The following is a 26,496-nucleotide window of genomic DNA, read 5'->3' on the forward strand; positions in this document are numbered from 1 at the left end:
TCATTTCAAGAAAAAATTACTTATTTTTGTTCTGTTTTTGCAGTGCGCACATCAGAGAAATGGTGTTTATTAATAGCCATACAACCTTTCCACAGTTTGTTCTGCTACAGCCACAAAGTTTAACTGTATTTTAGACAGATTTTATGGGATAAATCAACACAAAGTAATGCATAGTTATTACGTAGAAAGACAATGATGTCCTGATTTTCGATATTTTACAAATAAGAATCTTGAAAATAAGCTTAGAGACCCATAGTAACTCTGGAGGAGATGCAGAGATTCACAGCTCAGGTGAGGGGCTCTCTCAACCGGACACAACTGTTGGTTGTGCACGCAACAAATCTGGACGTTATTAAAGAATACTGATGCTGTTAAATTGTTGAAAGAAAGAAAAAAACTCCCTCTGCAGTTTGCTTCAAGCTATGTAGGCGACACAGAATACAGGTGGATGAGAGTGGTGTTGAACTTTCTGCACTACCTAACCCCAACCCTGCTTTAGATCAAAGCATTGCCGCGTGCGAGAATGGCCCAGTCAAAGTCTAGACCTAATTTCTATTAAGAAATTTTAGATTCTGCTGCAGAATCTAAAATTCTGCATTAGACTGTTGAACTGCTGTTGAACTGCTGAACTATAGCCCATAAACTCTGCACAACATTCGCATATTTGCACATTTTGCATCATTGCATCTCCATCTAGCATTACAAATGCTGCCGAACTTTTAATTTTGAAATGCATTCTTGCACAAACGCCCTTTGCACAATCAAATTCTGCACATACAAATGTTTTTTAAAAATACTCACCTGTACACTGTGACTTTCTCCTGCATTGTCTACATTTAAATTGTTTACTTTTAAATCACTGCTGCACCTTATACTGTAATTTAATTCTACTGCAATTTTCAAGCTGTATGCAACTAAATTTCGTTCTGTACGCACTCTGTGCATACAAAATGACAAATAAAGTTGTCTAAGTCTAAGTCTAAGTCTGTCTAAGTCAGACCTTGTCCATCCAATCCAAATTACCCCGAGCAGCTTTGCAAACAGGAATGGGCCAAAATGCCCATCTTTAGGTGCGGCTGGTAACGACATAACCCAAAAGGCCTGCAGCTGGTGATTGTACAAATAAATTAATCAGGAACCTGAATACAAAAGCATGCTTTCGAAGATTTATTTGGCAAAAATGTGACCAAAACCATCGACCCTTGTGGTTATGAGATCAAATGTGAAAAAGGCTCTTTCTTGGTATAGATTACAAATGCTCTTCACACATGTTGCAAATATGCTTGATATCTGCTCACATTAATATTAATATTAATATTATTTGTTATGTATTAGTATATTTTTGAAATGCACTTTCATCATTTTCTGAAAAAAAAAGAAAATAACAGCTTATGTCGAGAGGGTTTTCATGATGTTTGTGAGCTTTTTAGCTGTAGCAGCTTTCAGGTACGCAGACATTCAGCTGTGGGGAACTGGCTTTCCAGCTGGTCTGATTTAAAAAAACGTTTTTCTGTCTATCGTAATTAAACCTCAGCTGGGGTGTAAATGGATTCAATTTTCAGACAACCTGTTGGCAATCAAACTGCAGCGAAATGCAAACAACTATAGCTGCACTAACATCCCCGTTTCAACCAAAATGTATTTACCAATGTCTGACCAAATATAAGATCTTGTTTCTTACTTTTATAAAAATCGATTGCAAGCCTCTAAGGTACTTCTGATGCCTCAACAGTGCCTTTATGCACTGGAAGTCATCCTAATTATTAAACTTTTCTGACTTCAGGCAGATTAAAGTCTACTCCATCTCAGGGTAACTAATTGCTTCCTAATGAGCAAAGCTTCTGACGTTTTATTTTATTTTAAGTGTTCATAATAGGTTTTCAACTTTTACCCAGAACTTTGGGGTTCACCTGCTGAAGACGGTGCGACTCCTTCGGCTTCTCCGCCTCCTGCAGAAGCTGGACCGTTACTCTCAGTACAGCGCAGTGGTGCTCACGCTGCTCATGTCCACCTTCGCCCTCCTGGCCCACTGGATGGCCTGTGTCTGGTACTTCATTGGACGCAGCGAGATTGAAAGCAACAACGCCGCCTCCTGGGAAATAGGTTTGTCTCTCAGTTTCAACATATGACAACAAATGGACTGAAGGTTCGATGGATGGATGGATGGATGGATGGATGGATGGATGGATGGATGGATGGATGGATGGATGGATGGATGCAGGAATGGATGAATGGATGGATGGTTGAATGGATGGATGGATGAGTGGGTGAATGTATGGACACAGGAAAGGATGGATGGATGGATGGATGGATGGATGGATGGATGGATGGATGGATGGATGGATGGATGGATGAAGATGGATGGATGGAGGAATGGATGAAGATGGATGAGGGGAAAGCGATGGAAAAGTAGACAGAGGGGTCGATGGGCAGATGGACAAATTGATGGATGGATGGATGGATGGATGGATGGATGGATGGATGGATGGATGGATGGATGGATGGATGGATGGATGGATGGATGGATGGATGGATGGATGGGTGCAGGAATGGATGATTGGATGGATGAATGGTTGAATGGATGGATGGATGAGTGGGTGAATGTATGGACACAGGAAAGGATGGATGGATGGATGGATGGATGGATGGATGGATGGATGGATGGATGGATGGATGGATGGATGGGATGGATGGATGGAGGAATGTATGAAGATGGATGAGGGGAAAGAGATGGAAAAGTAGACAGAGGGGTCGATGGGCAGATGGACAAATTGATGGATGGATGGATGGATGGATGAATGGATGGATGGATTGGTACAGGAATGGATGAATGGATGGATGAATGGTTGAATGGATGGATGGATGAGTGGATGAATGTATGGACACAGGAAAGGATGGATGGATGGATGGATGGATGGATGGATGGATGGATGGATGGATGGATGGATGGATGGATGGATGGATGGATGGATGATGGATGGATGGGTACAGGAATGGATGAATGGATGGATGAATGGTTGAATGGATGTATGGATGAGTGGGTGAATGTATGGACACAGGAAAGGATGGATGGATGGATGAACATGCAAATGGGATGGATGGATGGATGGATGGATGGATGGATGTATGGATGGATGGCTAGACAGAGGGATGGATGAACAAACAAACAGGTCGGATGGACCATTTAGTTGGATGGATGGATGGATGGATGGATGGATGGATGGATGGATGGATGGATGGATGGATGGATGGATGTTCTGAGATTATCTTATAGAAAGGTCCTCACTACTGTAATCCATATCTAAGGGATCTCAGAATCACGTTAGTAGGTGACCTCAGGAGAACGAGTGCAGCGTACAGCGTTAGCTACCAAACACAGGCCAAACCTACACAGACTGAAGAAGGTGAATCGTCTTGCTGCACAGCATGGAGAGATTATGTGCAAGGTGTTTGCCTGTTTGTCTTCCTGAGAAAACACATCTAATTCTGGAGATCCGTTCCCCCTCCCACAGCGCTCGCCAGTGCTAAACAACAACAATACTGTGAGTTGTATGTGTTGCTGGTGGCTCTCCTCCTCCAGGGATTGAAATAAAAAAAGACTGGCCATGAGAAATGCAAAGGTCTGTGACTGGGTGCAAATATGACCCTGGACTGGGGGTGGGCTGCAGCGCAGATGTTGAGGAGGGTCAACCATTAATGAAAGGCCGTGTAATTGAGCAAGATAAAACTGCTTCCGATGAGCAGAGCTCCTCTGCTCGGGGTTAATGAGTATGTGTGTGCATGCCATTTAAAAGATCTCAAAATACAATTACAAATTCAGAATCCTTTATTGGTACCCCTCAGACGCTTCTTTTATGGTGATGATGTTGGACTTGTCTTTATTTTTAAAACATGGCACACTGGAGAATATATTCATCTAAAACCAGGATAAATACTCAATTTAAAGGAATGGTGATTAGAAACAAGCAGATTATCTCCATATGTGTAAGGAAATCCGTAAGATATTTCAGACACCATACATCTTCGCACTTAGAACCATCTTGAATGTCCACAACAGCTTTCCATTATCTTTCCTGGAGCCTTCTAGTTACAACCCAAGAACTTAGCAAGTATTTTTCAGTCGTTACAAGGTAGCAGTTAATTACCCAAATCGTTTCAGGAACTTTCCAGATCTTAGTTGATACTTTACTTGAACATACCAGATACTTTCTAAGAACTTTCATGGAACTTCCCAAACACCTTCAAAAGTAACTTGACCAGAACTTCTTAGGCTACGTTCACACTGCAGCTGAAGTGACCCAATTCCGATTTTTTTTTGCCCATATGCGACCTGGATCTGATCTTTTCATGACAGTCTGAACAACACAGATCGGATTTTTTCAAATGCGACCCAGGCCGCTTGGATATGTGGTCCTGAATCCGATACGTATCTGATCTTTTCAAATGCGACCTGTGTCTGTACGGCCGGGTCGCATTTATCCGACCTGTACGTCACCGATACTCGACAAGCGTCACTATTCTGCGTCCTGCTATGCAGAAGTAGGAAGAAAGACGACACCCATAGCGGACTACAATGAGGAGAACAGTCAATGGAGAGAAAGCTCCGGTTAGAAAATAAATTAATGACCGCAAAATGCGCGCCAGCATTATAATCCATGTTTACTTCCGCAAACACTGAGGACGCTTTGCTACGTGTGACGTCATCGCATCCTCGAGTGCGCATGCGGGACACTTAGGTTGAACGTGTTTAGTTCACACAGGAGATCACATACAAGTCGCATATATTTGGAAATGTGAACGGACACGCAAAAAAATCAGATTTCACAAAAAAGTCGGAATTGAGCATTAAGACCTTCAGTGTGAACGTAGCCTTAGATACATCCCTGATCTTACCAAGTACTTTCCTTAAACTACCTCAGAACAAACCCGGGACTTTCCCACTTTTTCAGAACTTGCTGAAAATGAACGTCTCAGAAAAGTACATGCTGATTCTTGAAGAGTGATCTGGAAAGTTCTGGGATAGTTAAATGATCAACATAACCACTTTCACCCGCTAACACGCACGCAACTCTGGGTTAAGTGGGCCTTGCCCAGGGACACATCAGTTGTGGAATCAAATCTACAACTTTTTAATTGTAAGACAGCTCCTCTACCCTCTGAGGGCCACAGTTGCCCAGAGTTAATTGAAAGATCGGGGGAACTAAACCTTTGAGTTTGGGGAAAGTTCAGCGCAAGTTCAGGCTGAAAAGTGCAGCGTTATCTTTTACTCACTTCTTATCGGCGTCCACGTTCTTGGTCAGGAGTAGGGAGTCCTGCCGAGTCAGTGACTGTCAACTGGACTTCCACTGAAAATCTTTGACCAATTAGGATTATCGCAACTAGAATTGAACTGGAAAAGATGTCAGACATTCAGAAATATTGGACTCATGTCTTTACAAAATGTATATAATAGGCCACAACATTTTTTTCTCTGTTATTTATCTGCCTGACCTAATTTTATATTCTATAAAGCTTTCTTTCCAAAGATTAAAGCGAAAAGCAACCTGTGTCCACTTCGCATGAACACAAATTGACCTGTACGGAAATGTCGGCGAGGTATTAGGGCTGATCCCAACGAACAAACATGACAACGTTATTTCTGCCCTTCAAACATTGTTTTCCACTGCAATGCCTTCAAGTAAAGGTCAGCCATGTATTCTCGTTTAACTAACAACCTCGTCTGGACGGTCCTTGCTCTCCCACCCAGGCTGGCTCCATGAACTGGCCAAACGTTTGGGAACGCCATACTTCCCGACGCCTCTCGCCTCCCTGCTGGGACTCTCCGATTCCTCTCCCAGTGCCGCGATGGCGGCCGACGCCGGCCACTGGAACGCTTCGGGTTCGCAGGCGCTGAACGGCACCGGCGGGTTGGGCCCGGCCCTGTGGAACGGCACCCGGACCAGACTGAGGACGCTGAACGGCTCGGCGATGACGCTGAGCGGGGGGCCGTCCGTCAGGAGCTCCTACGTGACGTCTCTGTACTTCGCTCTCAGCAGTCTCACCAGCGTGGGCTTTGGCAACGTCTCGGCCAACACCGACTCGGAGAAGATCTTCTCCATTTGTACCATGCTGATCGGAGGTGGGCTAAACCCCCGACACCTACAACCGTGGTTCAACATTTGTTGTATTAAACAAAATGATACCAAATATCTTCCAAATAACAGCGTCCACACTTATTGGCAACCCTGGTAAAGATGTGTACACCCTTAGTCAGCTAGTCCTAAGCTCTGTAGCTGAAACACCTTCAGTGAGGCGCTTCTTGAAGCCATTTACCAACTTATTATTCACTCACTTTCAGCTGTGAAATATTTCAGTGTTCAGCTTACCTTCCTTATGGACAGATACAGTATGTTGGAACCACCATAGGCTGTTTTAGGGTTTCCTAGTTTTCCACAGGACTTTATGCTCATTTTTATTGCGGTAACGTAATCTCACCGCCTCTCAGTTAAAAAAGAGATGGTAAGAAAAACTTTTTTATGAGCAGAATTGTTGGTCCCACATTTATTGTTACCTGACTCCTTTGCTCCGCATATCCATCTGGATACTTCCGTTGAAGTCATTTTGGGAAGGGGCGAAAATACTGGTTAGCTGATTGGCCTATGTTGGTGATAGACGGGCCAAATAAACCAATCAGATCAACGAAGCATATGACGTACTCGTCAACACAACCACAAGCCAAGCTACTCTTGCTGCTGCAGGTAAAGGCTCGTTAGCTCAGCAAAGAAATACTCTGTAAATCCGATAAAACTTGCTCGATAGCCACGCTAACGCTAGTTTCATCGGCTGAAGCCGCCATGTTCTTTAGACTGAACTGTCGCGCTTCTCGTTGCGTCACACCTCAACCCGCCTCAAAGCCAACGCTGATTGGACGTTCGTTTGGTGAACGGCTCCAAATTTTCTTTAACGGAAAGTAGCCAGACTGATCTGCGAGTGAAACCTTGACAGCTCGCGAGATCAGGATGGTCTCACGAGGCTACATTTATTGATCCTGCTTAACAATCCCTATAAAATAAAAATGTTGCTTTTTTTTTTTACACCATTTCTAGGAATATTTTTGATTAGCAGTTCAGAACTTTTAGTTTTGCCGAGGTATAGCTATGGTGGCCCAGAGGCGCAGTTCTCCCAGCTACTCTTCAAAGCTGGAAAGACAAGAGAACATGTCCTCTAAGTAAGGCGAGGTGTGTGTCGATCAGCATTAGTCAATATGGGCGCAAGCAAACCTCACCCCCGTCATATCGACAGTCAGAGCAGTAATTAAACACAGATTAAGACTGGAATGGACAAATAGGGTAAGGAGAAATCTTATTTTGTCACCATGCACAGTTTACCAGGAAAAAAAGCCTTCCTCTCTTCTAGAGGAAACCGTCTTAGAGTTCATTGCCTCGTTAAGCCTTTAAAATACCAGAACAAAATCTAAACTCCAGAACAACCTTGACACTGGGTTGGTCATATGTTGGATAAATATAACCAACATATGACCAAATCAACACTGAAATGCTTCACCGAGCCTAAAATCCACCTTATTCCATGGCCACCTCAACAGAGGAGACCCTACGAAGCCTTTCTATCCCTTCTCTTCTGTAGCCTTGATGCACGCCGTGGTCTTCGGGAACGTGACCGCCATCATTCAGAGGATGTACTCCCGCCGCTCCCTCTACCACACCCGCACCAAGGACCTGAAGGACTTCATCCGTGTGCATCGGCTACCGAAAGCCCTGGAGCAGCGCATGATGGAGTGCTTCCAGACGACCTGGTCCGTCAACAATGGCATCGACGTCAGCGAGGTAAGGGGGGGGCAAACAGGACAGTTTAACGTGAAATGTTAATGCAGAAGCTAAGCATACATATCTGTCCTGTATGAAGGGTCAAGTTCTGGGCTGAAAATGTCAAACTGTCACTTGAATTCTTCAAAATGTGTCAGACAGTGTAAAATGTTTTACTTTGCGAGTGACTTTGCAAGTAGCAACGGGGTTAATTCCACTCCTAATTTAACAGATTAGTGACCTCAGACGTGAAGTTTAGACTTGGTTGACTTGTTCTGTGAATTTAAACCTAGATAATCATCTTTTTGAGCATCATCGTGATAATAACAGACACTAGGGGAACAAGAATGAATAACCTATAGTGCAGAAGTGCCGTTTCGCTTATGGCGCTGTGGAAAAGTATTTGCCCCCTTACAGACTTACTCTGGTCTGTTTCCGATCGTCGGAGAAAGTTTCATTTTTGAGTAAAGGCAGAAAGCAGTTTTCAGATGTAGATTGTATTTCATTTAACCCTCATGGCCTTAGGTGAGAAAGTAATCACCTCCTAAAAAACAACCAGTTGGAGGAGTGCAAGGTATTTCGGCCTTAAAATGCGTTTCGGCTGATGTTGGTTATTTTTCCAACATATTGTACCAGTCCTCTGCGTAAAACGTGGCCAATAATGATAATAACAGATGCTTACTTCCTTTGGTGCCTCCTAAACTGGTTGTGTAACCTTGTTTCTTGTCTGTTCTTGGATTTCTTTGGATGTTGATGTTTCTGCCTACTTCATGTTGTCAGGCAGCTACTTTAAAAGCTATTTCCTCGTTCTGCAGATCCGGCAGCGATCAAGCCGAGTGGCAAATATTTTATAGCTGACTTTGGTTCTACTCAGCCTATCTTTTGGTGATACCAACACGCCAGTGGCAGCTGGTGAAAAAAAATCTTGGTGGGGCTGGCCAATAGATTTCCCTGCCTAACCCAGTACATGCATTTAAATTAAAAGTCAGAAAATTACTACGATTCCACAATAAGCATTTAATTAATAAAAAAACATTGTTCAGATAGGATTATTTTGGTGGTTTTGTCTTATTAATCCTTTTCACAGACTCATGCCAGAGGGTTTGCATACATTGTACATGTACGTATATTATTACGAAACGAACGTTTACGTCTTGACTTAAATATATATCCTAATTTTTTATTTATATAATGATTTAAGTAGAACAACGACTAGTGCAAAATTAAGTTGTATTTACCGGAGATGTGTAGACTGCAAATTCTGTCGTGGTATGACGGCTCCCACTGTCGATTGGGATTGTCTACCTGCGTCCTTTTCACTGAAATTATTAATTTCTTTCTTCTTTCTTCGTCCTTCGGTAAACAACAGAAACGTACATCCGACGATTTGGAATGCCTCTGTGTGCAACCGGGAGCACAACAAGACGTAGGCATTGTTTAGATTCCAAAAATAAACTAAAAGTACGCTCTAATTCACACGTTTTGTCACGCTGGTAAGCGAAAACAGTACTGTGTTTGCCGAACACCGTGACCCGGATGTAGCGCGGATGTAGCTCGTGACGTCACGCGTGAAGTGCACCTATCACTGTGCAGCTAGGGCTACTACTCCAGGAGCCCCAAAGCCCTTCATTTTGGCGATGCTGATTGGCCAAATATTTATAAATCTTCCCTAGCAACAGTATACGATTGGTTATTTTGCTACACTTGTGGGGCTCCTTGAGTCACAGCCCCACAAGTGTAGAAGAGAAATGACACGTTCTGTTGGTGGAAATGCACTGTTAAATGAGAGTCAATTGATAGAGTCAATTAGTAGAAGTGTTTTAATAATTCTTATCACATGTAGCCACGTACTATTAAGTAAAAACTGACATTAATAATACTTTTAAAATCTATATATATTTTGACTTTTCCCCTCCACGTCTAGGGAGGGCAGCGCCCGAGCGCCCCCTATGGGCCAGCCGCCACTGCAACACGCGTTTGCTCTGAAACATAGAAAAGTATAAACAGCTGAAATGTTGAACTGTTGGCTAGATGTACCAGTCGTGAATATGAGGGACGGTGAAAGGTTTCATTTTGCCAGTTACCTTCCTCTTCCCACGCAGTCATGGTCAGAGGAAGAAGCAGAAAGGGAACGTGTCTCTAAAGCTAGTGAAAGAAGTGGTTCTAGCACATCGAGTGACAGTTTTCTACTGAATGTCTCTGCAGCTGCTGAAGGACTTCCCGGACGAGCTCAGGGCGGACATAGCCATGCACCTGAACAAAGAGCTGCTGCAGCTGCCGCTGTTTGAATCAGCCAGCAGGGGGTGTCTCCGTTCCCTCTCCCTCATCATCAGGACCTCCTTTTGTGCCCCTGGAGAGTTCCTCATCCGCCAGGGCGACGCTCTCCAGGCAATATACTTTGTCTGCTCGGGATCTATGGAGGTTCTGAAGGATAGCACAGTTCTGGCCATTCTGGGTAAATAAATCTTTTTTTTTTTTACTGTGAACGTCATAAAAAGCACCGCGTTATTCAGTATTACCAAGCTTGAAACCAAGTTGGCGGGGAAGTGCATCGGTTTCAGTGCTCCAAGCCTCCGAAACTGATCACTTTTCCACCTGAATCTTGAAGGTCTTTTTTTTGTTGAGGACACCAAATCAAAGAAGCCCTCCTAGATTCCGGCAGCAAGGTGATTCAAAAACCAGCGCCGGGATCACCGGTCTGACTGTAAGACGCCGTTGGAGTCCAGTGCAGCTCCTCTTTAGGTCTGCAAAAACACGGTCAGGCCGATGGAGGGTCAATCCAGATGTGTAATATCAGCCAACTTTATCCATTCCAAAACTATTTCAGATGTTTGTGGGATTATTGCCGCCTTGGCGGGGCCCGATAATGCCCAAAATCTAAGATGAAGTTGACAAATTTGCTGATAATAATCAGTTCTCATTGTTCCATCCACCACCATGGGTGACAATGGTTGATACAGTGGTCAAGAATACGTCTCGTCACTGTGGCACAAAAGCCAATTTTTATCTGATCTGACCATCAACCCTTATTTCTTCCTCTTTATTGTGGAAGCAGAGGGGTTTGTTCTAGGAAAACTGCCACCTGCTGTCAACAATCACCACAAATGAGAAGTCCACAGTATGTATAAAATTGGCTCTGAGAATGAGAGAAAATGCACATTAAATTCAAATTTGTGCATCACCGCTTTGCTCTTATAAAGTTATTGATCATCCGATGTTTTTTTTTAGAGAGCCAGAACCCTTCTCTGAAGAAGGATCTAATGAAGCGCAGCCCTCAGTATTATCAAAGCTGCAATAATGTTGGTGTTAAACAGCCCTTCTGGGCAAAGGATTTACACCCCATCAGGTGGAAGATGGAGTTTGACCGGCACATTTCGGGGGAGTCCGTAAGCCTTAAAACAAAGTTCCCAGCTGCAGGAAGTGGTGAAGGCGCTCACTTTCAGACACTGGTTTAACTCCAGCTATGCTGGTATTTCTGTCCCTATGAAACCATCATCAGCCTCAATGCTAGAAAACCATATTCTGCTCACAAATCCAGCAAACATGTAAAACATTTCTTTGTTTTTTTGCATTCTTTTGTCGCATAAACAGCCTGAGTTAATACGAAAAGCAGTTTTTAAAAGATTAGTTAATTTGTTGAGTGATTGAAGGTTATCCAAACCACTGTGCTGACAACTGCCATTAAGCGGTTGAGATGAATGGCAATGCAGTCTTTTACACAGCTGTGGAGGAATTTCGTCTCACTCCTGTTCGTTTAATTCAGGCAACATTGAACGGCTGGTTGAATTATCATCGAGCCAAAGTACTAGAGAGTACTGGAGAGCAAAAATCTTGGTCTCTTGATTTACCATAAGGTGTCCATGATGCTGAAGCAGCAAACCAGCTCCACACCGTCACACTACCACCACCATGTTAGACAATAGGCGTGATATTCTGTGATGTTCTAAGTTTCCACTTTTGGTGATCGATACGTTTTGTTTTTGGTAAAAGTGAGGCAGTGGTGCCTTAAATCTTAACTGAGGCTGTCCTGTTCTTCTGTGACCTTCTGGATGGGTCACATAAGCACTATTGGAGTAATTTTGGTTGGCCCGTCACTCCTGGAGAGGTTCCCCATTGTTCTTTCTCCATTTGCTGGTAATGGCTCTCACCATGGATCTCTGGAGTCTCAAGGCCTTAGAAAAGACTTTAAACCCTTTTCCAAGATCAATTAAATATTTTTTTCATCTGTCCTTGAAGTATTTGGTTTTTTAAATTGTGGCTTGATATGTTTTGTTTTTAATGAGCTTGTGCCTACTTCATGCTGTCAGACTTCTAGCTTAGTAATATCTTAAATAGACAGGTCTGGCTGTAACCAGGCTCTACTCATGTTATCTTTGTCTGATCCTCAAATTTGTTAAAAGGTTTCAGTATGATGGGGGGTAAAAAAAAGCACAAAACAAAAAGATAAAATAGGCTAAAAACTCTAAACCAAAGAAAATCCCCCACATTAATGTTGCACATGGTTTAAAAAAAAGGAAAGAAAAAGAGCATCACCTCCACGCTGTTAAAAACTTTATTGGCTAGCTAAAGCCACAGCCGTTGCTCCTTCCAGATGAAAGCGCCTCTCTGGGGTCACGTCCCACAACACAAAACGCTGAAACCCTTTCTAGTCCAAGGAACGCGGATGAAACAGAATACAGAGGCACAGGCAGAATCCCAAACAGTCCTGGAAACAGCTCCGCCTCATTCAAAGCTTAGGCGCTAAATTAGCAACGCAGCTTTTTCTCCTACCGAGGGCCTAACTCCTGTAAATAATAAAAAGAGCGCTGCCCACAGAGGATAGACGGCGTGCTCATTATTAGTTAGATGCTCGTGCACAGGCATGTGGATATTAAAGCGCGCTGAGCTCTTCCTCCTCTCCCTCCTCCTGTTCTCCCAGAAACGCACACAATCACTCTCTTCTGTGCAAAGGGAGAGATAGAAAATCCAAGTGTTATTTTTTTTTTTTTCCTTCCTTGCGGCTGTTCTGCCTCGCGTAACCGGAGGCGAGCGGTAAACTGCTTTGGCAACGCCACTTCGTGTTTGCAGCACAGGTGGAGACTCCGACCAAGGAAAGGAGGCAGAACGAGCAGGCGACAGCTTCAAGTAGCACTCGGCCCCTTTGCCTCCAAACACAAGACGGCACACAGGGGGAGGAAGAACAATCATTCATGGGGCTTTAAAGAGTTGTACAAACACAAGAAAAATGTGTTAAGTCTGGCCTGCATTGGCATTCAGTCCTTGTACTCGTCAACAAAGAGCAGCTCAACTCACTGCTGGCAGACATCGCTTAATAAGAAAATATCTGTTTGTAATGTAGTTTCGGTGGGTTTGTTACAGGAAAATTAGTGAAAAATTAGCTGTGCTTTGCGCAAATCTGGCCGTTATGGAAGGTTGGCAAAGCATTATTTCAAGACAGCAGAAGTTCAACTTTCATATATATCTATATATATATCTATATATATATATATATATATCTATATATCTATATATATCTATATATATCTATATATATCTATATATATATATATATATATATATATATATATATATATATATATATATATATATATATATATATATATATATAAAAAGTCCCAAATACCAGTCACTTTGACCAATATGCATCTACAAGAAAAGACAATTAAAGGCTGAAAGAAAATCTATGGCCAAGAATCTGCTTCATATGGAAGAGGATTAGGGCCGCTCAAGAAACATAAAAATAAAAGTCTTTTCAATTCTGACTTTATTTTTAGAATTCTGAGAATAAAGTCAGAATTCTGAGAAAAAAGTCAGAATTGAAAAGACTTTTTTTTATTACAGTAATGGCCCTAATCCTCTTCCGTAGATTAGGGATCCGTAGATTGTAGATCTAAGGATCTACACAACTTCTGTAACATAAGAGTGGGCAAATGAGAAAGAAGATTGAATGCTAAAAGCAAAATGTTACTCTGTAGAATATTAGTTTAAGAGTGTGAACACTTATAAAAACAGGGCATTGCTCTTTTGTTTCATTTCTGTTTTCTCCTGCTGACAGCTTTTGGCCCGTATTTCAGCTTGATTGCACAGGATGGATGGCACATTATAACTGTTTTGAAACTTTTAACGGGGGTACACACTTTTTTAGAGCCACTGTTTTATTGTCCTTTCATTTTAGAATTGTAGCACCACTTTGTGATGATCTACAACATAAGATGCAGATAAGGTGCATTAAAAAAGCACTATACATTTAATTCTCTATGCAACAAATTCATGCTTTATCTGCTGCAATTTGCATTGAAATCCAGGTTAAAAGGTCCACTTTCACCGCAAAGACATTTTTCCTCTGACAATTTTTTTCCCCAAGTACCGGTGTCTCTTCTTTTAAGGTCGCGGTGACCTGATCGGCTCTGACTGCCTCACCCAGGAGGAGGTGATTAAGACCAACGCCTGCGTGAAGGCCCTCACCTACTGCGACCTGCAGTACATCAGCCTCAAAGGGCTCCGCGAGGTGCTCTGCCTCTACCCCGACTACGCCCAAAAGTTCATCACCGAGATCCAGCACGATCTGACGTACAACCTGCGAGAGGGGCACAGCACTGAGGTACAACCACAACCCATTGGTTTCCAACTGTTAGTTTTGGCGGCAGCTTAATGCATATGTCTATGGGCAGTTGCCCAGGGCGGCATCATTTAGGGGGAAGGGGGGGGCGGCATCCTAAACAGGTTTCCTATGTCTCTTGTACATGTGCAGCCAATAGTGAATTTGCATGCCCTTGTGATGAGAAGGTGCCCTCCACTTGCTGCTGGAAATAACCAGACTACGCTGCATTCTTTGGGCAGAATTGCATTGCAATTTATCCCTCCGAGATGATTCCCTGCATTGCGATTGGTTTTGGTGGGGGCAGCTTTGAGTAGGCTTCCCAGGTCGCCATTTATACGAGAAAAGTCCCCAATTTTCTTAGACTTAGACTTAGACAACTTTATTTGTCATTTTGTATGCACAGAGTGCGTAAAGCACAAAATTTCGTTTGCATACAGCTTAAAAATTTCAGTGAGTTGCAGTAGATTTCAGAATAAAGTAAATGACAGGATAAAATTACAGGATAAAGTGCAACAGTGATTTCACAGTACAGCAATTGAAATGTAAACAATGCAGGACAAATGTGGTACAGAGTCCAGTTATAGCTTCAGCAGTTTAACAGTCTGATGGCCAAAGGGAAAAAGCTTTTGCCGAACCTGGTGGACCTGCTGAGGAAGCTGTGGAACCTCTTCACAGAGGGCAGCAGCAAGAACAGTCCATGGTGGGGGGGTGTGGGGTCCCTGATGATGTTACGGGGGTCGGGCCACGCAGCGCTCAGATGAAATGTCCTTAATGGAGGGAAGAGGAGCCCCGATGATCCCTTCTGCTGTCCTCACCACTCTCCTCACATTCTTCCAGTCGGAGGCACTGCAGCCTCCACACCACACAGATAGACAGCTGGTCAGAATGCTCTCTATGGTGCTTCTGTAGAAGGTCTTGAGGATGGGCGGGGGCAAGCGGGCTCTTCTCCTCCTCCACAGGAAGTACAGTCATTTTTCAAAGCAAGATATGAATTAAGTCAGGGATTCCCAAAGTGTGGTGCGTGAGTTGCCACTAGGGGGTGCAAGAGATGAATACAGACGAGTAAAAATGCATTTCCTTTGTAAAAATTAAAATCAAAAACTGTAATTTTAATTAATAAATAAAAATGTATTCACACGAAAACGTACTTATTTAGAAGAAGTCTTCTTCTACGCTTCATTTTAAGATGAAATATAGAAGAAGTTATCTTCTTCTACGCGATGTACCGGATATGCTCACCTTATGGCCTCTCCTTCATTCATTCTCACAAATGATAATTTAAAAAAATATATATATTATGTGCGTTTTCATCATTTGAGCATGATTAAACATGTTGCCTTTAATATTGCTATAAAAAGTCTTGTCGAACTTTGTTTTGTTTTTGTTTTTTTGGAAGGTGTGGGGTATTGGGGGAGCATCAACCCGGTTGGGACATAGAAGGGGGTGCACGGCTAAAAAAGTTTGGGAACCACGGAATTAAGTGATGCCATTGTATATTTTGAACTAAACAAGAGTTGCACTTTTAACCAGATAAACTAAACTCTGAGAAAAGACAGGTTTTCCTCTTTCTGATCTCCCATCCAAATGTAAACTATAAGTGTCTGGGATTAATTAATCCAATATCTAAATTGTTTAGATATTAGGTGCCACAGCTGTCTAACATCTCTACAGATTCGTTCTTCTTGTTCCTTTTTCATTTTCCACCCCTGCTTCAGTATTTTAGCTCCTGGTTTTCCAATTTATTGCTGGATTCTCCCATTAATTCTCTTAGATTGCTAATTTCACTACCAGCACTCTGCGTCCTGCTCTTCCCACGATTACCCTTTAAGTACTTAACATCCAACAAAACATGACGAATACCAAATCTTTAAGAAAACCCAAGACCTTCCAGCAGGAAAAGGACCCTAAACATACTAAAGTACAGAGAAGTTTGTAATTCTAATATGTGGGGAAAGGTTAAGGGGTGTGAATAGTTTTGCAAGCCCCCCTAAAGTACAAACACGAAACACAGAATTCTCAATTTATGACTGTGAGGAAGATTTAGCTTCTTCTCTGGAAGCAGTGGTGGTGATACAGAGGAAGGTGATATAAGAAGAAGCTTAAACTTGCAGCTTTTCCCTAAGAAACCCAGGAGAAAACCCATCCTGAGCCTGATGGAAAATAAATCCCCCCACCTCTGCTCCATGGCCGTCTTCTTGTTGAACAGGCTCTCTGGTATTTTCAGCAGACTCTGAAACGTGATCATAAGAGTTGGGCCCGGACATCCAGAGAGAAGCAGCTTTCCGGTCACTTTTTCAGCCGTCTTCTTTTTCTTATCCACCTGTTGACATGAAGAGCTTTATCAAGCGCTTTGAATTCAATCAGCAAACTCACAGTGTTTCCGCTGGCTATTCCAATTACTCTTAATGTTTAAGTGATTGTTGATTGCTCCATACATCACATAGAGGACTTTGAGATGTTGTTCACATCGTCACACATTTCTCACTTAAAAGTTCCAGATCATCAAACCAACGATAATGTCAGAATAACATGAGAAGATATTTCCTTTATTTTGGGAGGGAAAAACCCATCGAAAAAAAAAATGAGGCCCTATGTTGAAAAAGTAATTGCCTATTAAACCTAATAACTGGTTGTGCCACCCTCGGTGACAACAACTATCCTCACACATAACGAGTCTATTGTGCTGCTGTGGGGGAAGTTTGACCTACTCTGCCTTGCATAATTGTTTTATTCGGCCGGATTAGGGGATTTTCAAGCACAAACAGCTTGTTTAAGGTCATCTTAATTGGGTTTGAGTCCAAATGTAATGACTCGGGGTCTCTGAAACTTTCATTTTGCATATATTTAGTCTGCTTAAACTTAAAGGTCATGGACTGATGGGTAGACATTCTCTTTTCGGGATTTTTATGAGACAATTCATGGTTAAATCTATAACAGTAAGTCGTCCAGGGATAAGAAGCAAAGCAAAGTGAAGTCCATTATATTTTATTGTTTTGCCTTGAAACTCCTAGATAGATGCAAGCAACATCTACAGAACTTTAGATGCAATGATTGGTTCTTTTTTGACCTCCTGGACGAGTCGTTGCTTTGCTCCTGGAGTATTTTTGATTGGACGGCCTCTCCTGGGAAGATTCACCACTGTTCTATTTGTGAAAAAATAGCCCTAACAGTGACTTACTGGAGTCCCAAAGTCTTAGAAATGACATTGTAACCCTTTGCTGACTAAAAGATGTCAACGACTTTCCATGGCACTGCACTTTGTCTCCTTTTAGGTCTAAGATTTGGATCCCACTCCTGTCAACTGTATGACCGCTCAATGCATCCTCTTTATCTTCAAACTTTCTAATCTGTGAATTCATCTTCCCCCAAGTTTTGTCCGCAACGCCTTTGCAGTTGAGAGGGATTAGCCATCTGCTCTGCAGGGGGAGCAGAGGAATCCACGTCTTCTGCTTGAGACGCCGCCAACAGATGACAGACACGAGCTTCAGATTCAGATGCCGGGAATTTAGCGTAGGATCTCAGCTGTAATCTACACATGAATGGCCAGCTTCTGGTGAAAACAGCCAGACCACATTTTCTCAGTGAGTAAACATGTTAATTAGAGCGGCGTCTGCGGGGAGGCATTACGAAGGGTAAAAAAAAATATTTAGATGAAACTTGGCTTAAAGATTAAAATATCAATACGCCATCCTTACCCAACTGCTGTTCCTAAGTTTCATTTTCTCTTGCTTACATAACATGAGGTAGTCGTGTGTGCCAGCACAGTTTTTTGATTGAGAAATGAATGTATTCCAGTGACACTGGTATATGATATAGATTCATCACACACATACTGATATAGTTGGGGAAAAGTCTATGGTAGAGAAAGGTGCACTGGCAACCAGGCTAACCACTTTCATGAGTTAGGGGGAGATTCATAAGATATGGGCTTTAACTGGGTTCATTGCTTCAAGAAAGAACCTGTTCTTCCTGAACAGGCTGATTTTCTCGCATTGTTACAAATTACTTTCACTATGCAGTAGAAATGACTAAAGCAAATAAACCGTTCAGCGATATTCTAATTAATTAACATGGCCCTGCAGGGAGAGTGTTGCTAATACTCTGCTGCAATGAACAGGAATTTTGTGTGTGTGTGTTTTTACAATATAACCAGTTTACTGCTGAAATCAAATTCACTAAAAAGTTACTCAGTGCAATGGCAGAGCTTACAAAGGTGTGATCTAAGAGAGAAGCCAGTTTTAAAGGTTTTCAAATGTTATTTTGTTTGCAGATGACACAGTTGTGTTTTATAAAACATAATCTATTCGGTGGAGCTGCAGCTTGGCCTTGTGGACCAACATTTAGGCTTTCAGCCAGAGGTAAGCAGGTGGAGAGCAAGAGATGGCTTTAATTAAAAGTCAGTAAATACAAAACAACGGTAGCAGATGGGCAGGACTTTCTCATTCTGAAACTCTGCCAGACAAAAAGGAAGCACAACTTGACATGTGAAACAAATGCAAGGATTCAATACAAGAAACCTGGCGGAATTAAAAAAGCTCAAATATATGGAAAACAAAGAGCACAAAGACCATGACAACCAAAACTGATTGGTTTTAATCCCTTGGGTTTTGTAAACAAATAATGTGTTATATAAAGACATGCAGGACAAACCACCAGAGGTATATTTCTATGCTTGAAATTGAGAAAGATGTAATATAAAGGGTGAAAGTAAAATCTAAGACAAGGAAGTTGATAATGTTAGGTTTGTAGTGCTGAATTTGAGCATCAATGCAAAGCACAATATAAACCCAAGATAAAACCAATACTAATGAATTCTCTAGCTCCAATTTGAGTTCATAAACTGAAGCTTTATATGAGGAGGAAAAACTCGGAAGAAAAGCTGACTGAGAGCAGTAGCTTGGAGACTCTAACCAGCACTCTATCCAGGGATTTAAAAGCCCTCCGTGTTGAACTTGATTCGAAACAATAAAAAATCTAAAGTAAAATTCATCCATCCATCTATTTTCTGACCCGCTTATTCCCTCTGGCATCAATAAAATTCTGGCATCATTCAGACAGACATCGCTCTGGTTCTGACCAGCATTTTCACCCTGATGCCGACAGGTTTCAGCCCTTCTTTCTCCAAAACAACTAAGTCAACAAAATATATTCAATTGCCATCAAGTGATTCTGCAAGTCTCACTTTTCTCCACATAAATCAGTGCATAATTTTACTTCTGAGGGTTTAGCTGCACTACATTATCGTAGCTGTCAGAACGTTATTCTGAGGATGTTGTCTGTGACATTACTCAAATCTATTAGTTAGTTTTCTCATGGGTTTGGCCAAGGATGTCACTTAAAGCTAATGCTTAAAATAAAGAGCATGAAAGTGTGGTCAAATGTTCTCTCTTCTGTTTGACTCAAACACAGGAAAAATATAATCTAACTGATCAAAACAGTGTTTTCTTTCCTGCTCAGGGGTGTGGCTACCAACTCTGCTAGGGCTAGTGGTTGTATTCATGGTTTAATCTGCTTTGTGTCCTTATTCCCCAGCTTTGGTTATTTTTTCCATCAAATCCAAAATTCAAGTTATTCCATCAAAAAACAGTGTCTAAAGGAGAGAGTGGTTTTCTTGGGTGAGGAAAAATATGTTCTCCCAGGCGGCGTTTATTACAGAGAGTTCGCCCCATTTTCCTGCAGAGATAATCTTTGTAGCAAAATGTTCGCACCATTCTTTGCCTTTGCCACACATCGATTCCACATATTTCTATCAGAACAGTATTTTTTTGTCAAGAAAACAATCTATTCTATCATTACTGTGTGAGATTGCCACGTCCGGCTGTAACAAACTTCTTCATCCAAACAAGGCTGAACCTTCCTGGTCAGTGGGCTGTGACTCAAAAATCTCTGTTTCAGGAAAGTGTTTTAAAAATCATTGGAAACCAATTGATTTATCTGAAGATTATTAACCTTTCCCGCTCATATGAAAATAGGCGGTATCTCCTCTTGGCACATCCGATATTGAAGCATTTGGAACGTAATTTCTTTTTTCAAATTTCTGTGCCAATGGCTGGCGTAACTTAGATGCAGTATATGCTGCATGTTGTCCCCTCTGCTGCAAAATGTGTGTAAACGCTAGACAAATGCATCGATAACCCAATAATAATATTACTTAATCATATGCTACGCTATGCAGAGGCTTTGTCTGCACTGATAAATATTTGCTCACATCTGCGTGCAAAATATTTGAAGTTGCTGCAATAGCTGGGAAGTTGGGCCTTTCTTACAACTAAATCAGTGAGCAATTATTTTATTGCTCTGCATTCACAGTGTACAGAATATTGAACGTTCACCCCAAGAAGGTCGAGCAATATATGTCAAACACAGACCTAGCCATATGTGGCTACCTGGAATGGGTGACAATAGTTGAATAAACTTTTGGCTCTCAAAGGCCAACATAGTGCAACATTAGTGAACTTATAACATGTATAATAGTAGTGCAACAGTAAGACAGTAAAAATACATTAATAATTGAATAATCTCTTTTAAAACCTGAGTTTTGGCTCTCAACTTATATAACATGTATAATACTAGTCGGGAGAGAGAAGGTTGCGTACAAGTGACATACAAACATCAAAATTGTATCGGTGCCCTATTTGTTGGTACTCGCCGATACCGATACCACCATTTTAGTGCTGGATCAGAGCCCCGCCTGATACTAGTATCAGTATCGTTGCAACACTAATTGTGACCATAGTTTTAAAGAATGTAAACCCATAATAATAGACTAAAAAATAAAGTTTAAGTCACAACCAGCAGCCAGGTGGAGGGTAGTAACACAACTATTTTCTGCCCTGATGCTTCTTCCGCTCATTATCCCTCTTTATGCCAGCTGAGCTGGTCTCTTAACTTCCGTTTCAGATTTGCCAGTGAGTGCTATCAGTCCTCTAATTTCATTCAGGCTCTGGGCATCGCTTTCGCTAAATTAAGTTTCACTGCATTAAAAACGCTGGTTTTGCAATTAATTTAAAATATCATTACCGTAAAATCTTTAGCTTTTTATTTGAAATTGAGAAGATATGATTACGTTGAGAAGAGGGATGATCTTCTCGCTATTCGGAGAGAGATTTGAATATTCTTTTATAACAAACAAACATGATACTAAACCGAGGGGGGAAAAAAAGGGAATTGCCTACATAGGAGCCAGCATATTACATGCAACATATATGCACGTGCATGGAAATTCAGTGGTGCATCCTCAATCGACCGCGGTGAGGGGCTAAAAATAGCGCTGTCAGATGGGTGGGGGAGGGACAGGGTCATCCCTAACTGGATAAAAATAGAGCACCAACCAGATGGAGACAAGACGGCGGAACATCAGGAACGAAGGGAAGTGGCAGGGGAGGAAAAAGGAGGAAACTCTCTGCTATTTGCATTCACGTGCCAACACACACACACACACACACACACACAAAAAAAAAAATCACAGCCGTGCATTCATCACGTTTGGATCTAGGAGATTCTCCTCCGGAAGACGTAGCCTCACCCTAACCTCAAACCTTGAGATTGAATTATTAACATCCCATGCTACCGCAGTGGCCACAGTGTGACTGCGTTCACCCTGCAGAGAATCCCACACCACAGCTTCATCAGGCCAGCGGATTTTGTCCTTGGACAGAGATGCAGAGTTCACCCTCGGTGTACAGTCCAGCTCTGCTCCTGGCCATGCTTTAGCTCACAAAAGCATGCACAGTGTCCGCATGTCGCCTGGGCGTTGTTACCCACGCCGAGCGCATGCATTCACACCTGCGAACATGCAGGATCGTCTTGCCACGCTGGCTTTTTGAGGTGCCACGTGCTGCTCTCATAAATACAGACACTTGATTCTAAACAGTGCCTTCTCAACTCCCCCCCACCAACCCACTCCTCCACAGGCAAACCTCTGCTAAAATTAAACCTCTGTGATCTATAAATACCAGTCGGGCATGTGAGCCAAGAACTGGATGGAGAAGACAACAAACAGAGGGTGGGGAAGGGAGAAAGGTGGTGGGGAAGAAAGAGAGCTGTGTTTTGATCAGCCGTGGGAGAAAACGTGCAGAAATCCCTAAAAACGAAAATGACACATCTGCACGTCTGTCTGCAGGTATGCTTTCATGCAACTTGTCAGGATCCGCGAACATAATGAGGCCCTTCATGTTTCGTCTCAACAGCCACGAAGATTTCCACGCTTGCGTGATTTTGAATGAGGATGCTCCTTCGCCGTGCTTTTTGTAAGCTGAATGGACATCAGCGCTAATGCGGCTCTCTCTTGTGAATGGCATTTGTTCCCTTTCACTTTCTTTCGGTGACTCAGCAGCGCCCCCATCTGAGTAAAAAGTGAAGCGACAGCAGCCACAATCAGACACACAAGACCAGTCAGAACGTGAGCTCAGGGCTGTCAAGGATAAAATTAAGAAGAAAATAATGAATTTTAAAAATGCATAACACTATATGTTTTGTTTTATTTAAGCAAAAAAGAGGCATAAAAATGCTTAAAATGTCTCTGGTGCTCAGGAATGGCATGCTCTTACCAGATACACCTGTTTGGTTGCCAATTAAATGTTTTCCCAGTTAGTTTTAGTGTTAATCTACTGCCAACGTTTGGGTTTTACATTGAATTTTTCCAATGTTTATGACGCCTCCTTCTTCAGGGTGGGTACTATCAAGGTGTACCTAATAAACTGGCTGTTAAGTATGTCTATTATTATATAACATTAGGATGCAGAGTTCTGTACTTTGCTTTAATAGTAGAAAGGAGCGAAATCTCTTAATTGGGATTTGGCAGAGCAAGAAAAAAACAGAAGCGATGAGGCAAAAATTCACACAATCATTGCAAATGTGAATTTTATTGCCGTAATAGTTAAAAACTTGGCAGCCTCGATTAGGTTAAAGAATCCAAAATGTCTCGTTTAAACCCAGGAAAACTCACTTTTCAGGGTTTTCTTGGGTCTGGTAGCGCTGGGTGTTTGAAGGGGTTGCGCCTGGTGAGTCTTCCTTGAAGCTGGCTCCACATCTGCAACAAAGAGAAACAGAAAGTTACCTGAAAACTCCCCCGCGTGTTTATCTTTAGTCGCATTGATTACTGCATTGGTGTTTTCACAGGTCTGACCAAAAGAAAATCAATCAGACAGCTGCAGCTGATCCAGAACGCTGTTGCTCGTGTTCTCACTAAAACCAGGAAGATAGAGAACATTGACCCGGTTCTAAAGTCCAGTTACACTGGCTCCCTGTAGCTCAGAGAAAAGACTTTAAAATATTTCTGCTAGTTTTATAATTCATTGAACGGCTTAGCACCAGAATACATTAAAGACCGGTTGTAACTGTATCAACCCTCCAGACCCGGAACCAGAACCAAACATGGAGAAGCAGCATTTAATTGCTATGCTCCACAAATCTGGAACAAAATCTGATGAGTTTTGATGTTTTCACCTGATACAAGTTATTGTTTGCTATTGGTAACATAATCAGTGACTGTTTCTATGTGCTTATTGTGTTTTTATGTTTTCATGATTGAAAGCACTTCTTCTACAAGTCTGATCTTCTACAAGTCTGCGGTGATTCGTGTGATCTTCTCCGCCATCATCTGCTGAAGTAGCAGCATCAGAACAATTTGACCTAAAGAAGCTCGACAAGCTTCTAAAGACGGCCGGCTCTATTCTGGGGACTCCTCTAGAACCTCCTGACATGGCTGTGCATTTTATGAAGGATTCTTCATAAAATTAGGATAACTATGGACAACCCTGAGCATCCTCGTCATCAGATTGCCATGCAACAACAGAGTGTCTTCAGTCGGAGGCTTCTCTGGCTCCGCTGTAAGACGGACCGCTGCAGGAGATCCTTCCCACCTGCAGCCATTGCCATCTGCAACAACTCATTGAAGAAACCCACCAGCATTTAATTTCCCTATGGGGTTAACAAAGTATTTTTGAGTTGAATTTAACTGAATGAGGACTACTTTTTGTAGGAAAGGGGGGAAAAAAAGGACACATAAAGGTAATGCGACCTAAAAAGCACTCATTTTACTGTGTGCCATAAAGAGACGGAGTTATAAACAAAAACTCTGAGCCAGGAGTACTTTCTATGGGAAAGAAAACTATAGACCACATAGAGAGATATTCTAAAGCCTCTTTCCAGATGAAAGTCACAGCTAAAGACAACAGCACTGAGCCAGGAGTACTTTCAACTAAAAAGAATACCAAGTGCACAGTTATTGAAAGCCATTGCTCTGCCAAAAGCTTTTTCTAAGAAAGAGCTGAACGCAGAAACACCGACACAAGAGCTCCGTCGCAGGTCGCGTAGTGACACAAGTTTGTGGTTTCTTCCATCCAGGCAGACTGCGAGAGCAACGGCGGCCTTGTGAAGAAACTTCCCAGCATCAAGGAGGACGAGGAGGGCTCCGGATCTGAGGGGGAACACTCTCCCCTCCCCAAGATCTCCTCCCTGGGGAGGTTGGGCCGAGGTCTGCGCTCCCCGCTGCGCTCCCCTCTGCGCTCCCCGCTGCTGCCGCCGAGACCTTTCAGGCCGATGAGCGAGCCCGCTCGGCCCTCCAGCCTGCAGATCCCCGTGGTGAGCTTCAGCTGCCTGCAGCCGGACCTCAGCCCCCGGTAGGGAGCCACTTCCCCCCCTTTAATTAGGCTTTAGGTATCCGCAGCGTTCGGTTCACCTCTGATGGATTTCGCACCTTTCGTTTTGGACTTTTTTTTTCCCAACTAGAAATGACTTTGAGATGTTTTCAGCCACTTAACAAGCGGTTTGTACATTTTAAAAAGGGTGAAAATGTAACCTTTTGCGGTCCATCTGCGTGCGTAAAGAATATATCTCTGCTCTACAATCTCATTTCTGTCCACCGCCTGAGTGAGCCCCATCTGGGCCAGTCAGCATCTGGAGGTCTGGCTCCATAGTTGTCATGCAGGTGTGTGCCGCTTCCCTCCGACAGTCCATCATCCGCTGCCGCCGCCGCCGCCAACCTCTGACCCTCTGCCTTTTGACAGCTGGACAACGTTTCAGAGAAGCTCCCTGCGTAATGATGCCCTTTGCAGACAGGTGCAGGAACGCTCTGGCGCATTTCTGAACTGAAAGGAGAAAATGTTTCCTGCCGCTGCTGCAGCATTCTCAGGATCCTGATATAAGCATGTAGTAGGGATTGTATATTCTTAAATAAACATACTTTTAACTCCTAAAAGCAGCTCTGCAAACCTGCAGGGCACAGCTAAGAAACGGCTCGTAATCCTCAAACCAACAGGCGTCTCTCTCTGGTAGACGACGTGAAATTGAAGCCAACTGGCCCAGGTGACTAGGGTGAGCGGAAAGTTATCAAAAAAAATGTTTTCTGCTCCTCCTCCTCCATTAGTTTCATCCTCAGTGTCGGGATAGAGTATTTTTGGGAGCAGTTGGGAGGCTGCAGGGTCTCCAGAGCCAGAGGAAGCAGAGCCATCGCCGTGCTGGCATGTAAAAGAAAAAAATCTGTTGTTTTTACTGAAAAAGCTGTGGTTACCAGAATTTTTCAGTATATACATTACCTGATAAAACTGTGGACTGCTTGTTATCTTTACATTTTTAAATCTATATTTATATACATTGTAGAAAGGGCTTGGGGGGGGGGGGGGGCAGGGTTAGGGAAAGACATGCATAAAGGACCACAGGCTGTAGCTGACCCTGGGTCAGCTGAGCCAGGGACTGAGGCCGCAGTACATATACTGTACTTGTCTTCTTGCTCAGTTGTGCAACGCGGCCTCACACTTCTTTTTCTACTCTGGTTAGAGCCTGTTTGTGCTGTCCTCTGAAGGGAGTAGTACACACCGTTGTAGGAAATCTTCAATTTCTTAGCAATTTCTCGCATGGAATAGCCTTAATTTCTAAGAACAAGAATAGACTGTCGAGTTTCAGATCAAACTCAAAGTTTCAGATCAAAGTCTTCTGTAAAAGAAAAAGATTAAGATAGTTGCTGGAAATTGGCATCTATGTAGATATTGCACCAAAAACCAGACATTTGCAGCTAGAATAGTCATTTACCACATTAGCAATGTATAGAGTGTATTTCTTTAAAGTTAAGACTAGTTTAAAGTTATCTTCATT

At 42.6% G+C, this 26,496-nt stretch overlaps 1 protein-coding gene and 1 long non-coding RNA gene across 3 annotated transcripts in view; one reads left to right on the plus strand and one right to left on the minus strand.

The window, feature by feature from the left end:
• The window catches only part of LOC105921532 (potassium voltage-gated channel subfamily H member 8), a 57,924-nt gene that overhangs the window by 28,812 nt on the left and 2,616 nt on the right, over positions 1–26,496 (plus strand). Inside the window, exons 7-12 of one of the 2 annotated variants that reach the window (XM_036127960.1) lie at positions 1,896–2,103; positions 5,747–6,118; positions 7,624–7,823; positions 10,008–10,257; positions 14,189–14,403; positions 24,751–24,987. In XM_036127960.1, coding sequence (XP_035983853.1) covers positions 1,896–2,103; positions 5,747–6,118; positions 7,624–7,823; positions 10,008–10,257; positions 14,189–14,403; positions 24,751–24,987 — 1,482 coding nt within the window. Of the gene's footprint in view, positions 1–1,895; positions 2,104–5,746; positions 6,119–7,623; positions 7,824–10,007; positions 10,258–14,188; positions 14,404–24,750; positions 25,026–26,496 lie in introns of both variants that reach the window. The other variant, XM_036127959.1, reaches the window with a different exon arrangement.
• The window catches only part of LOC118557724, a 30,309-nt gene continuing 27,043 nt past the window's right edge, over positions 23,231–26,496 (minus strand). Inside the window, exon 3 of the long non-coding RNA XR_004927958.1 lies at positions 23,231–23,434. This is a non-coding gene — a long non-coding RNA (uncharacterized LOC118557724). The remainder of the gene's footprint in view (positions 23,435–26,496) is intronic.

The sequence above is a fragment of the Fundulus heteroclitus genome, chromosome 24, assembly GCF_011125445.2.
Source record: "Fundulus heteroclitus isolate FHET01 chromosome 24, MU-UCD_Fhet_4.1, whole genome shotgun sequence".
NCBI lineage: Eukaryota > Metazoa > Chordata > Actinopteri > Cyprinodontiformes > Fundulidae > Fundulus > Fundulus heteroclitus.